Source organism: Vigna umbellata, chromosome 10 (assembly GCF_029865625.1).
Source record: "Vigna umbellata cultivar VRB3 chromosome 10, Vumbellata_1.0, whole genome shotgun sequence".
Taxonomy (NCBI): domain Eukaryota; kingdom Viridiplantae; phylum Streptophyta; class Magnoliopsida; order Fabales; family Fabaceae; genus Vigna; species Vigna umbellata.
This window is the reverse complement of record NC_142174.1, coordinates 18,224,717-18,238,220: the sequence shown is the minus strand read 5'-3', so window position 1 is coordinate 18,238,220 and position 13,504 is coordinate 18,224,717. Positions and strand designations below refer to the sequence as shown.

General features: G+C 31.8%; 1 protein-coding gene across 1 annotated transcript; it reads left to right on the top strand.

Moving 5' to 3' along the window:
* The first annotated feature begins 8,607 nt into the window (after window positions 1-8,607).
* Window positions 8,608-12,408, top strand: LOC124838043 (monosaccharide-sensing protein 3-like). The gene is made up of 5 exons (XM_047313548.2): window positions 8,608-8,932; window positions 9,212-9,772; window positions 9,866-10,743; window positions 11,224-11,411; window positions 11,723-12,408. The coding sequence occupies exons 1-5, from the start codon at window positions 8,854-8,856 to the stop codon at window positions 12,174-12,176; spliced, it is 2,160 nt and encodes a 719-aa protein (XP_047169504.2). The 5' UTR covers window positions 8,608-8,853; the 3' UTR covers window positions 12,177-12,408.
* The last annotated feature ends 1,096 nt before the right edge of the window (window positions 12,409-13,504 follow it).

The following is a 13,504-nucleotide window of genomic DNA, read 5'->3' as shown; positions in this document are numbered from 1 at the left end:
TCTTTATTAGTAGGAAATAGGTTGTGTGATAACACCTGACTCTAAGAGTGAACAATTAATAAAATGAAGGTTATATAGATGATAATCAATCAAGAACATAAAACATAAATACAAATATTATATTATAGTCATCCACGTAACATATACTCATTATATAGAATGTTTATACATAAACACTCCAACATACACTATAAATTTTCAAAATAAAAAGAATTATACAAGACAAAACAAATTCAAAGCAGAAGCATCTTTCACTTTATACTGATCATAGCAAACAGAAAAGACAGATGAAAATCTAATGTACAAAAAGATTTAATCTAAATATTTATAAAACATAACTCATATTAATGCATATAAATAATTGACTTTAGACTGAATTATCTGGATCCATATTTTGACATATGTATTAATGTAGGTGTGTACACATAATAATATTTATACTCTGCAAAGTCTTAAACAAAGAAGATTATGACGCTACTACTCACGATAAACTAGGACATTTTGCGACTCTCACTACATAACTCATTCTATTTTATTTGAGTGTGAATAGTTATTAGAGTTCAAGATACACCACTTTAGGAACTCCCATATGTCAAAACATACACTAACTTTATCACATCACAAAATTTTAAATTGAAATTCTCTCAAAAACATCACAAGTCATCCATAGAAACAACATTACACATATCAAGCATGCATAAGCATCATAATTCATCTCAAATATATAATAATCATGCACATAATCTAAATAAAGTACTTCAAACCGACAAAGAATTAGAAAACACAAAAAACCACATTAGGGCTTAGACGGGCACTCAGCACTAGCGCTCTTGCATTATCTCTCGCTTAGAGCAAACAACATGTTGCTTAATGAAAAACATTAAAAGGGTTCTAGACTTATAGTGGTAACTAACACTCAATGGTAGAAAACCGCCACTCAATGTCAGACCATTCGCAAAAATGGTCGCTCATCGTGAAAGAGTAGCACTCAGTGTTCTAGAGCAAAAATGCTTTCAGACCTTCATAGCCAAGCCTGCTCTCATTGCCATACTAGTATCTCTCTTTATCAAAAACCTGCACATTCAGTTATGTGATTTGGGGAACTAAAGACTTATTCAGATAATCAAATTGGTATTCTTGACTCAGTACATGATTCAAAAACAAATTTAGATGTTATAACGATTAACAATTTACTTAAATGACTAGATTCTCAATTCCTGAACTCAATATTAAAACAACCAAAATACAAGAAACATATAATAATTTCAACATGCCAAACAATCAATTTCAAACCAGTATAATTTATCACAACATTAACCACATGAAAAAATTGTAGTTAGCTTTTCTTTTACCTTATAGATGACTAAAATATTCTAAAAAATCTATAACAAAAAACACTTATGCTTTGTTCACTTGAATGAATTTGGGAGAGAATGATTGAGGGGATTTGAGAGAATTTAAAGGTAAATTTTGTTGTTGTTTATTTGAGTGGATTTGGAGGTAAATGAGAGTGGATTTAGAAGTAAATTTTTTTAATTTGTCACATCAATTATATCCTGCACTAATTCTCACAAACTTTACTTTCAAATTCACTCTCATTTACTTCCAAATCCACTCAAATAAATAACAAAAAAATTTACCTTCAAATCCTCTCAAATAAACAACAACAAAAATTTACCTTTAAATCCCCTCAATCACTCTCTCCAAATCCATTCAAGTGAACAAAGCTTTAAACCTCTCTACGCTCCTATGTTTTCATTTTAAAATTTAGTTATTGGGTAGATTTATTTTCATTAATATAATTTAGGTTTAATCCTTTTCGACATCCCTATTTGTGCAGGAATGTCCATATAGGTCCTCGTTTTCTAAAGTGTGTCAAAATGGTCCTTAATTTTGAAAATTTAAATCAATTGAGACCTTCCCGTTAAGTTGGCTGGACGGCGTTAAAGAAATTGATACGTGGATTGCTGAGACGACCAAATGATACTGACGTGACACAGTACTGTTGTTGACCTGACTTTTATATTTAAAAAAGTTAAACTTTTAAATCAAATTGCAACCATGGTGGAAAACATCCAATTCATCCCCCAATCCATCCTCCACAACCCCCAACCCCCAACCCCCAACCTCTACTTCGCCCTTCTCTCCCAACACTCTTCCACAACCCCCAACCTTTACTTCGCCCTTCTCTCCCAACGCTGCAGCACTCGACAAAGTATAATTATTATTTTCAAAATCCAATTTACCTAAAATTGATGAATGATCAGTGACAAAAACACATTTGACTCAAACTAAAAAGTTTCAATATTTATGTGCGATTGGATCAACTAGATATTTATTTTAATGCCAAAAACTCAAGGAATCAGAGGTGAAGTGAAAGAGACGAAATCTGTATGCACAAACATTCATTTATCACAATGGGGAAGCTTTTGAGTGATTCAACCACCATCGCAGAACCATTCCAAGGTTCGCCGCCAGCAGTGCTTCCATGGCGGGATCCCAGATCGGAGTCTATTACTGCCGTAGGTCTCGTCGTTCCGGCTAGTGGTGCGACCTTCGTCGGCCTGGAGAGCAGCAGCGGTGCCACCTCTAGAACCTCCATGTCAAAGGTGTGCTCTGGAAGCCGTCACATGAGGTAGAGGACTCGTCATCTTCTCTGCCGTCGTCCTCCCATCTTAGATCTGTCGTTTCCCGACTCTCACACGGCGGCGAGGAATTGTCTGTTCACGGTGTCTCGGAAGGCAATGGGACTCGAGGAGGTGGACGTGCGCGAGTTGCGACGGCAGACGGTGACTCGGTTCTCGGAGGATCTTCGATTTGTGCGTTTTGCGGCGACAGACGGCGATCATGTCGTTCAGGAGGTCAAGTTGTTGGCAAAGAAGGAGGATCTGCTCTTGGAATGGTTATGCGACAGTGAGGAAGATGAGATTGAATCACACAAAAGGGTGTTGGTGAGAAGGTTGATCTCTGGTTCTCCAGAGAGGAGAGAAGATGAGGTTGGAGTTGGCGAGGAAGAGGAAAATGTTTCCACGTATCTGAGATTTACTGTGCCACATGTTATTAAATGCCAGCTCACCATGTCACAAGGAAAAAAATTTAACGCTGTTTACGATATTTAACGGCAAGGACGTTATTACTTAAATTTTACATAAAAAAGAACCTAAACGAGTTTTTTCAAAATAAGAGGACCTATCTGAGACAATCCTGCACAAATAGGGATGTCGAAAAGGATTAAACCTATAATTTATTTTAGATTTTGTTATATTGACGCTGTTACTATTTTATTAGTATTGTTTTATTTTATTTAAAAATATTTATTTATGTTAAGTATAGGATAACATATTAAGTCAATAAATATGTTTTTACTTTAATTTTAATTTTTAAGTTAAATTTGTTTACGGAAAATTTGATTATGTGAGAGTTAAATTTTTGACATGAAACAGCCTGCCTCTTTTTTTTGCCTGAGCGGTTTCCCAACGTGGAAGATCAAATTGTCAATAGAGGCTTAAGGGAAAAGGTAATTAGCTTTTGATTATTTTTTTTTTTTAAATTTTGTATTTAGAATCTAGGCTTTTGTTTTTGTTTTTACGAAGGATATTAATATTCTGACTTTAAATTTGTTGAAATAATATTATTATTATTCTAAATATGTGACTTTAAATCTCTCGAGATAATATTATTATTCTAAATATGTAGAGATAATATTACTAGATTAGGAATATTGTTCATTTTAAAATTGGTTTCTATCAATTTTATTTTTAAAAAGTGTCTTAAAGGATTAAAAAAATTCTTGACTTGACTTTTAAGTGAAATTATTAAGTATACCAGAATATCTCCAATATATTTATAGATAATATTTAATGATATAATAATTTATTATTTAATATTTTTAAATTATACATAATATCTTATAATGTAATAATTAATTATTTAATATTTTGAATACGTATAAATTATATCTTATGATATAATAATAGATTATCTTTATAAAAATATCAAGTAAAAGTCTACTTAACATATATATATATATATATATATATATATATATATATATATATATATATATATATATATATATATATAAAGGAGTTTGCTAACGCGCGTACGTTTATTTTTCAGTCGGTACATTTTAGCCATGTGTACCGGATTTTAGTAGACAAAAATACCCTTATATAACATGGATTATAAGTTTTAAGGTTAATGGTATTTTAATAATTTTCATTCTCAAAACTAAGAAAAGAAACCCCAAACCCTTGTTCACCTCCCTCATTCCTCTCAACCCTTTTTCTTTCATCTTTCTCACTCCAACATTTTCTCTATCATCCTATGGTAGTCCCAACTAAAAAATCAGAAACACTGGTTGTTAAACAATCTTACAAAAAAAATGATTTTATAATGAGTTTTCATTTTATAATTTTTGTCTTATATAATTTTATCCAATTTTCACAAGCATAAAAGAATTGGCAATTGACCTGGAAAAAAATAAAAAATACTCGCTCTTAAAGAATTTCTTACAAAAAAAATGATTTTATAATGAGTTTTCATTTTATAATTTTTGTCTTATCTAATTTTCACAAGCACATAAAAGGAATTGGTCATTGGCCTGAAAAAAAATCAGAAGCACTAATTGTTAAACAATTTCTTACAAAAAATGATTTTATAATGGGTTTTCATTTTATAATTTTTTATCTAATTTTTAGAAGCATAATGACATCTCGAAGGAATTCATAGTTGGTCTGCAGAGTTTTTTTAGAGATAATGATTCAACATATGCAGATGATGAAATTAGAGAGGTCATGGTGAAATTGAAGAGATCTTGAATGTTTGCATGAAGGTGAATATGTCAATGACTTAAGTTTTAAGAATGAAAATTATTAAAATACCCTTAACCTTAAAACTTAGAATTCATGATATATAAGGGTATTTTTGTCTACTAAAACTCGGTAGTACCAACTGAAAAACAGGTCTAGGCGCGTTAGCAAACCCCATATATATATATATATATATATATATATATATATATATATATATATATATATATATATAAGATCGTGTAAGTTTATAAATATAAGATCCAATCATAAAGGAAACTCATCCAATTTTGAAAACTATTATTTCATACTTTTAAAGTCTCATAAATTGTTTGAAAAGTCTTTTACGGCTAAATATTAGTTTTGTTTCTTCAAAGTCTAGAATCAGTTACAGAAATATCTGGAGGTAAGAAACTATACATTGATAACTAAAGTAACAAAGTGTTTATTGAATGTTTTTCAAATGGATACAAAAGAAATTCAAAAACATATAAACTTTCTTCACAGAAGAATAAATTCATCGTCTTTCATTTCATGGTCAAAATGCTAAAATACTAAAATATTTAGTTATGATGTTTTCAGTAGTATAATTTTTAGTTTTGGTCTGGACTTTTCTCTTCTTTAGTAATAATGCTAAACATAGATAGATGATTTATAAAAGATTGTTAAAATAATGTTTTAGGTACTAAATTGATTTTAATGTTTTAGTAATTATGAATTATTTCAGTAGTTTAAAATATAGTTATAAAATATTTTCTAATTTAAATATTATCGTGCTTAATTAGCTTATGAATTTATAAATGTGAGATGTTATTTTAGCTTAATTAATTGGTTCAATATTTATATTGTTGATCTCTTTTATTTTGCATTTCTGTTTTATTTGAATAAATTTTTATTTTTGTAAAGATTTAACATGGTGTATTAGCGTCAAAACCATTAGAAAGTATGGTCATATCTCAAAATTTAAATTTTTTATGTGTTAAAGTTTAGATATATCAATTGTCAAAATCTAAATATATCAAATGTTAAAATGGAGATATACCACGTTTCAAAATTTATGTCTTACACTTGTGAAAATCTAAGTACAAAATAACTCAAATTTTAATATTTAATTAATCTAAATTTTGACATGTAATATTTAAAAATTATTTTAAAGCCAATTTAAAATAAATACGTCAATTAAATTTTTAATTATAACATTAGAGACTTAATGAAGTCCTTCTTAAAAATTAAGACTTAATTAAAAAAATTCAAATGCCAAAACATTATATATATATATATATATATATATATATATATATATATATATATATATATATATATATATATATATATAGGGGTTTGCTAACGCGCCTACCCTGTTTTTCAGTTGGTACATTTTAGCAATGTGTACCGGATTTTAGTAGACAAAAATACCCTTATATATCATGGATTCTAAGTTTTAAGGTTAAGGGTATTTTAATAATTTTCATTCTCAAAACTTAAAAAAAAAAAAAAGAACCCCCAAACCCTTACTCACCTCTCTCATTCCTCTCAATCCTTTCTCTTTCATCTCTCTCACTCCAACCTTTTCTCTGTCATCCTACTCCTGTAGCCCCAATTGAAAAAATTAGAAATACTTGCCTTTAAACAATTTGTCTTTCTAAAGAGTTGAGTCATTGACATATTCACCTTGAGGCAAAGGGTCATTCAAGATCTCTTCAATTTCACCATCTTCACTAATTTCTCTAATTTCATCATCTGCATATGTTGAATCATCATTTCTAAAAAAAACCCTCCACGCCAATTACCAATTCTTTCGGATGTCATTATGCTTGTGAAAATTAGATAAAATTAGATAAGACAAAAATTATAAAATAAAAACTCATTATAAAATCATTTTTTGTAAGAAATTGTTTAACAACAAGTATTTCTGATTTTTTTCCAGGTCAATTACCAAAATTCCTTTATGCTTGTGAAAATTGGATAAAATTAGATAAGACAAAAATTATAAGATCAAAACTCATTATAAAATCATTTTTTTGTAAGATTGTTTAACGGCAAGTGTTTCTGATTTTTTTCAATTAGGGCTACAGTAGGGTGTTTCTGATTTTTTTCAATTGGGGCTACAGTAGGGATGACAGAAAAAAGATTGGAATGAGAAAGATGAAAGAGAAAGGGTTGACAGGAACGAGAGAGGTGAGTAAAGGTTTGGGGTTTTTTTTTTTTTTTAGTTTTGAGAATGAAAATTATTAAAATACCCTTAACCTTAGAACTTAGAATACATGGTATATAAGGATATTTTTGTCTACTAAAATCCGGTACACATTGCTAAAATGTACCAACTGAAAAACAGGCGTACGCGCGTTAGCAAACCCCATATATATATATATATATATATATATATATATATATATATATATATATATATATATATATATATTAAAAATAAAACGTTGTCTTATTAGAACTAGAAACCAAAATTTTAAATCTTATCATAACCTATTTCAAAACTTTTTAAGCTTAGAAAAATTTATACGAACTTTAAATATTATAGGAATTGAAATTAAACTTTTAAAATGATTAAACTCAATTTTCAAACCTAAGAATCAAAAAGTAATCTATTTGTCTTAAGGTAGCCACATTATCCAAGTCTTTTGAAATGTGTCGTATTGGCTAGAAATTGATGGTTACGTGACCAACAATTTCTATCCTTTTGTTTTTAGGAAAAGTAATTTTCAGGCAATAAAGTAAGAACAAACGTATTTGAAGATTTTCTTGAAACTCATTAAAAAAATCTAAATTTAATTTTTGTTTAATTTTAGTGAAACGTTGGGTTTGAAACTCCAACTTAATTATGACAGATTGATAATTTGACTAAAACAACTAAATAAAAATAAATGTTAGTGCCAAACGGGAAATAAAGATCCATACGTATCCCAAACGTGCTTATCATGACGTCTAAATAATGCTTGAACGGGAAAACAAAACAAAATCCGTATTCTTCTATTTTTTTCTCTTCTTAATTTGAAAATTTATAAATTTCTTTCAGATAATGCATTCAGCTGATTTTTCTTATACAGTTGTGAGACGCGTGGTTGGCTAATATTACCGTTTGAAACAGAACATCTATTTTCTACTTTCAATGTCATCGTAACTATAATAAAATATCTTCCATTTTTTAGCTGTCTTTTTCAAATTATAAAAACAATCCAAACTAAATCTTTTTATTCACCGGCCATATAATTAATAATTTAATAATAATTTAAACTAAAACACATCAAATCATCAACAATAATGACTCGTTACAAAAACGTGGGGAAGAAGCAATGGACAATTCATACGACTGATTGGTATTATGAAATTTTAAACAGGAATATATTAATATTTTTCTCTTATTTTTTCTTTATCAACTTATTTCCACTCTGTTTTTCTTCTGTTTATTTTCTTCTGTTCAACCAAACACAACCTTAATTTTGGATCTGCAACATCAGAAAGATGATATAATTAATATATTCTTTGAGATACTTCATTGTGCATCAGTGGCAGAGAGATCCAATGTGCCTGTCACGAAGTTCATATAAAATTTAGGTTTCTTCATTCTATTTGGCTTTATAATTATTAATTTATAGTGGATTGTCACTTTTAAGATATTATCAAATAACATTTTTTAAATCATTAATAATGATGGTTTTTTTTTATACACGAACAATATTATTTTAAAATTCATAAATATTAATTATTAATTATTAATTATAAGAATAAAAAAACACAGTGTTTCCCTCGTACAGCTAAGTCTTAGTTAGATACGCAGTGATTTTGAAAAATCAAAATCAATGTTCCCGACAGGTTGATGAAAACCGTACTCATCAGAAACCAACTGTCCAACGTGTGCAGTCCCATTCTTTGAACTCCACTCTTTAAAACACTCAGTGTCAATCAGCTCTGAAATTTCACATTCTGAATGAAGATCTGAAAAGAGTGACTATAAAGCTTTCAGCCTGAGTTCGAGTGTTTGAGTTTCGATTTTGGATTTTTTTTTTCTCAGACAAGGAGATTAAAAATGATGGAAGTTGTGATTGTTGCACTTGCGGCCACACTTGGGAATCTTCTGATGGGATGGGATAATTCAACAGTTGCAGGTTTGTATTTGACTCTATATTTATGCATTTCTTCTTTCTCTCTAATTGTGTTGTGTATAGTGTGATTTTTCGATTGTGCATGGGCGTTTTTGCTGAAAGTCTCAATGTCGTGTATGGATTATGATAATAATTCATGGCAATACTGTGTTCTCTCTATCATGGGGAGGATGGAGCTAAAAATAATTACCCTAATTGTAAAATAACTAGAATAGGAATTGTGAAAGGGTGTGTTAGATCTCATTACTTAAATTGAACAAACATGTTGGTACTCTTTTGCAGCTGGTATGACCTACATCAAGAAGGAGTTCGTAGTGGACGCGACAATTGAAGGGATAATTGTGTCCATGTCGTTTATAACCGGTACTATTGTGACAATATTCTCCGGGGCAGTGTCCGATATGGTTGGAAGACGTCCTATGCTGATAACATCTTCTGTAATGTATTTCCTGAGTGGTCTGGTAATGTTTTTTGCTCCTAATGTTGCCGTTATTCTGGTAGCGAGGATAGTGGATGGGGTTGCCATTGCTCTGGCTGTTACTCTTAATCCTCTGTACATATCTGAGGTAGCACCGGCCGATATCAGAGGCCAATTGAACACTTTCACTCAGTTTGCTTGTTCTGGTGGAATGTTTTTGGCTTACGTTATGGTGTTCTTTATGTCCTTGACTGACTCACCAAGTTGGAGACTCATGCTTGGAGTTATTTCAATTCCTGCTGTTGCCTACTTTTTACTGACTGTCTTTTACCTGCCCGAGTCTCCAAGATGGCTTGTGAGTAAAGGCAGGCTACTTGAGGCTGAAAAGGTTCTGAAAAGGCTTCGTGGCACTGATGATGTTTCAGGTGACACAGAATTTGCGCTTAGTGTTAGTTTTTTCTTCGCTGAACTGAATCATCATTTTGCTTGTATTGATTAGAGTTGACTTTGATGTGTAGGGGAATTGGCGTTGCTGGCTGAGGGTCTCAGCCCTGGGGGTGAAGCCACTTCCATAGAAGAGTATGTAGTTGCCCCAGCTAGCGAGATTCTTGTTAACCAGGAAGCAGGAAAAGATTATATAAAGTTATATGGTCCCAATGAGGGGGTTACAATGGTTGCTCAGCCGGTGAATGGACAGGGTAGCTTGATATCCCGTAGTATGTTGTCTCAGCAAGGAAGCTTTGGGGGTCTATCTAGTACTGGTCTTAAGGATCCTATTGTCAATCTCTTCGGAAGTTTGCATGAGAGTAATCTCCCTGAGAGCGGAGGTTCACGCAGCATGCTAATTCATAATGCCAACAGTATCTTTAGCATGGGAGAGCCAGATTCTCCCTTTGGTACCAATGACAACCTGCATGCGCCACTAATGTCATTTCAAGGGGGTGCTGGTGAAAGGGCTCATGGATCCAAAGACATGTTGGGTATGAGGAGCACAAGCAGCTTGAGAAGTAATAGTAGTTTAGCTCATGGGAATGCGGTTGAAACTCCTAAAAATACAAACATTGGTGGAGGTTGGCAGTTGGTTTATAAATCAGCTGATGGTGTTGGGGGTGGGAAAAGAGAAGGGCTCCAAAGGGTTTATTTGCATGCGGAACCTACTGCAGTGTCTCACTCTCAGCATGTTTCGTCATTTGTTTCAACTTCTGGCTATGACATACCAATAGATGGCGGTGAAGCGTATCAAGCTGCTGCTCTTGTTAGTCAGTCAGTTCTAGGAACTCATGATTTGTTGCATCTGCCAGAAGTTGCGGAAAAAGGCTCAAAATGGAGAGCTCTGCTAGAACCAGGAGTCAAGCGTGCATTAGTTGTTGGCATAGGACTTCAAATTCTTCAACAGGTACAATAAGTAAGAATTGTAGTGGTATTACTTTACTTGACTATATTGTGTCGTTTAACATACTAAATCCATTCTTACTTTGAAGTTGCTCTACTCAATAATGTCTTGAGGATCTTAGGAGTAGTTCAGTTTAAGAAAACCTTTCCTGCTATCATTTTGTGTTGCAAATCTTTTTGAAAACATAAACAAAATGAATTCACTATTGAATCTTTTGCTAAATAATATTGCAAGCAGGACATAGAAATAGAAAACGTCTTCTCAAACTAAGCAAGCTATTAGCATTCTCTCCATTCCTTTTCCTCATCTCATCTTTCTGACAATTTTGATGAAATTCATGGCTATATTGGCAAGTATATAATGCTTCTAGGAGTTATTTACCTAGCAATTTCAAATTAGTTGAAGCGAATGATATTTACTATGAAAACCTGCACATACACTTTGGCTTCTTTTGTGATTTTGAAAATATAATATGCATTGCAGGCTGCTGGCATAAATGGGTTTCTGTACTATGCTCCCCAGATTCTTGAACAGGCAGAAATAGGAGCTCTTTTATCAAATTTGGGCCTTAGTTCTGCATCTGCTTCTTTTCTTGTAACTATCATTACAACATTCTGTATGCTTCCTTGTATAGCTCTTGCAATAAGACTCATGGATATTTCTGGCAGGAGGTATGCTTAATCTATGATTTGGCTTAAGTTTCATGTTGATCTTGTCTCTGTTTCAGGTGTTTCCGTAGCAATATTATTCAATTTCTAGATTCTTCTTTTTTCTACATTGTCGTATTACTGTCATTGATATTCGACAGGATTGCTTTTTTTAATGTAGACACTGTCCTATCAGTGCAATATTTACTTAAATGTTGGTCTGTGCGAAATTCTCTCATGAACTTGTCTATACATAGCTGTTTATCTCATAAAACAAAAGATGGAGTGAAATGCAGAAATTGGTGACAATAACATTATGTGTTTTCTCATGGCAGGTCTATCATGCTGTACACAATACCCATTTTGATAGTTTGCCTCCTGGCACTAATAATCAAGCAGTTCTTGGAACTAAATTCTGTGATCAATGCTGCAATCACTTGTATCAGTGTTGTGGTTTATGAAAGCGTCTTCTGCATGGGCTTTGGCGTTATTCCAAACATCATATGTGCTGAAATCTTCCCAACAAGTGTTCGTGGAATCTGCATTTCCCTGACTTCTCTTACATTTTGGGGTTGTACCTTGATTGTGACCTTAGTATTCCCCACCTTGCTCCAGCTTCTCGGTCTCCCTGGTGTCTTTGGGTTATTTGTCCTTGGCTGCATCATTTCATGGACATTTGTCTACCTCAAAGTTCCTGAAACAAAAGGCATGCCTTTAGAAGTTATTATTGAATTTTTTGCTCTTGGTGCAAAACCTGGTACTGATCCTGCAGCAATTGGAATCAAATAGCTGATCCCTTCATGCATATGGAGATGATCATCATCATAAGAAGCAGCAGCATAAGTTTATAAGTTAAGTTGGTTTTGATTTCTTCTAAAACGAATTGAAAAAGATTTGGTTGAAAATTGGAATTATTTGGCTTTAGGATATGCCAACATTGCTTTTGGGAGAAAAAGATGAGTATTATGTGTAATTTATTTATACATATTATGATTGATATTTAGAGTATTGTATTCTTTTATCCTTTCTTTCCTTAGCATTTGCCATGTGCCATTAACTAACCTAAAGTATATTTAGCCATAAAAAGAGGACAGTCATTTAACCTATGTATGTATTTCTCATATAAAAAATGATTTCATATTAGCTTTTTCAAAAGACTGTAATGCATATTACAGAGCAATTTTTGTTTTCTATTTTCCATATTTTCTTTGTCTGATAGGTGTTTATAATGAAATTAGTCAACAAATCCTTAATCATTGCAACAAGCAATAGGTGAAAACAAAATGAAGTCACTATCACCATTGAAATATCACAAACTTAACCGACACAAACTCTTGAAATTAAATGTCAGTAATCTCCACAAGACAACATGGCTATAACTTGTTGAATTTTCTGGGTGAGACAACATTACTGTCGGAGGTGTTGATCACGTGAGTCGGCACTCATGTCTCCTTCCCTCATGCTCTACATTTACCCTAATTCTTGCAAGTTTTAATCAAGACCAGTTCAATAGTGCAGTGCATTCATCATAATGTTGCAAGCCAACTGGACTGGAACTGTTGCCACTCTATTTATAAAAATTCTTTCCAGATAACTTACTTTGCTTGAAGTAAATTATAAATCCAATTCAATTCTACAAAATTTGATGGATTAAATTTATATTTATTTATGTATTATAAATTTGTTTTACTAGTAAAATAACATTTTTAATACATTTTCTCTCGTATTAAGTTATATACATTACTAAGAAAATCTAACGAATTTCATCTGTGAGAATACTTCACACCTTTTGCACCCTAACACAAATTCATTATCTAAAGAAATGGATTAAGGTGGACGGACTTTGATTCCAGATGTCTACATCGTGTATTAAATTTTGTGTTTGTTTCACCAACACTCAATGACTTTGTTTCTTCCTTTGATTAAAATTGGACACACGTTTACACCGATATCAATATTATGAAAAAAAAAAACTTTACTTTCTAGTAATTTAGTTGCTTCACGTATCTCCTTTATTGTTTTTTCCAATTTTGCTTTAAATTATATTTTTACTTTCATGACACATGACAAATATAAGTATCCACGGATAAATTTTCATACGAACAGAGAATTTCACT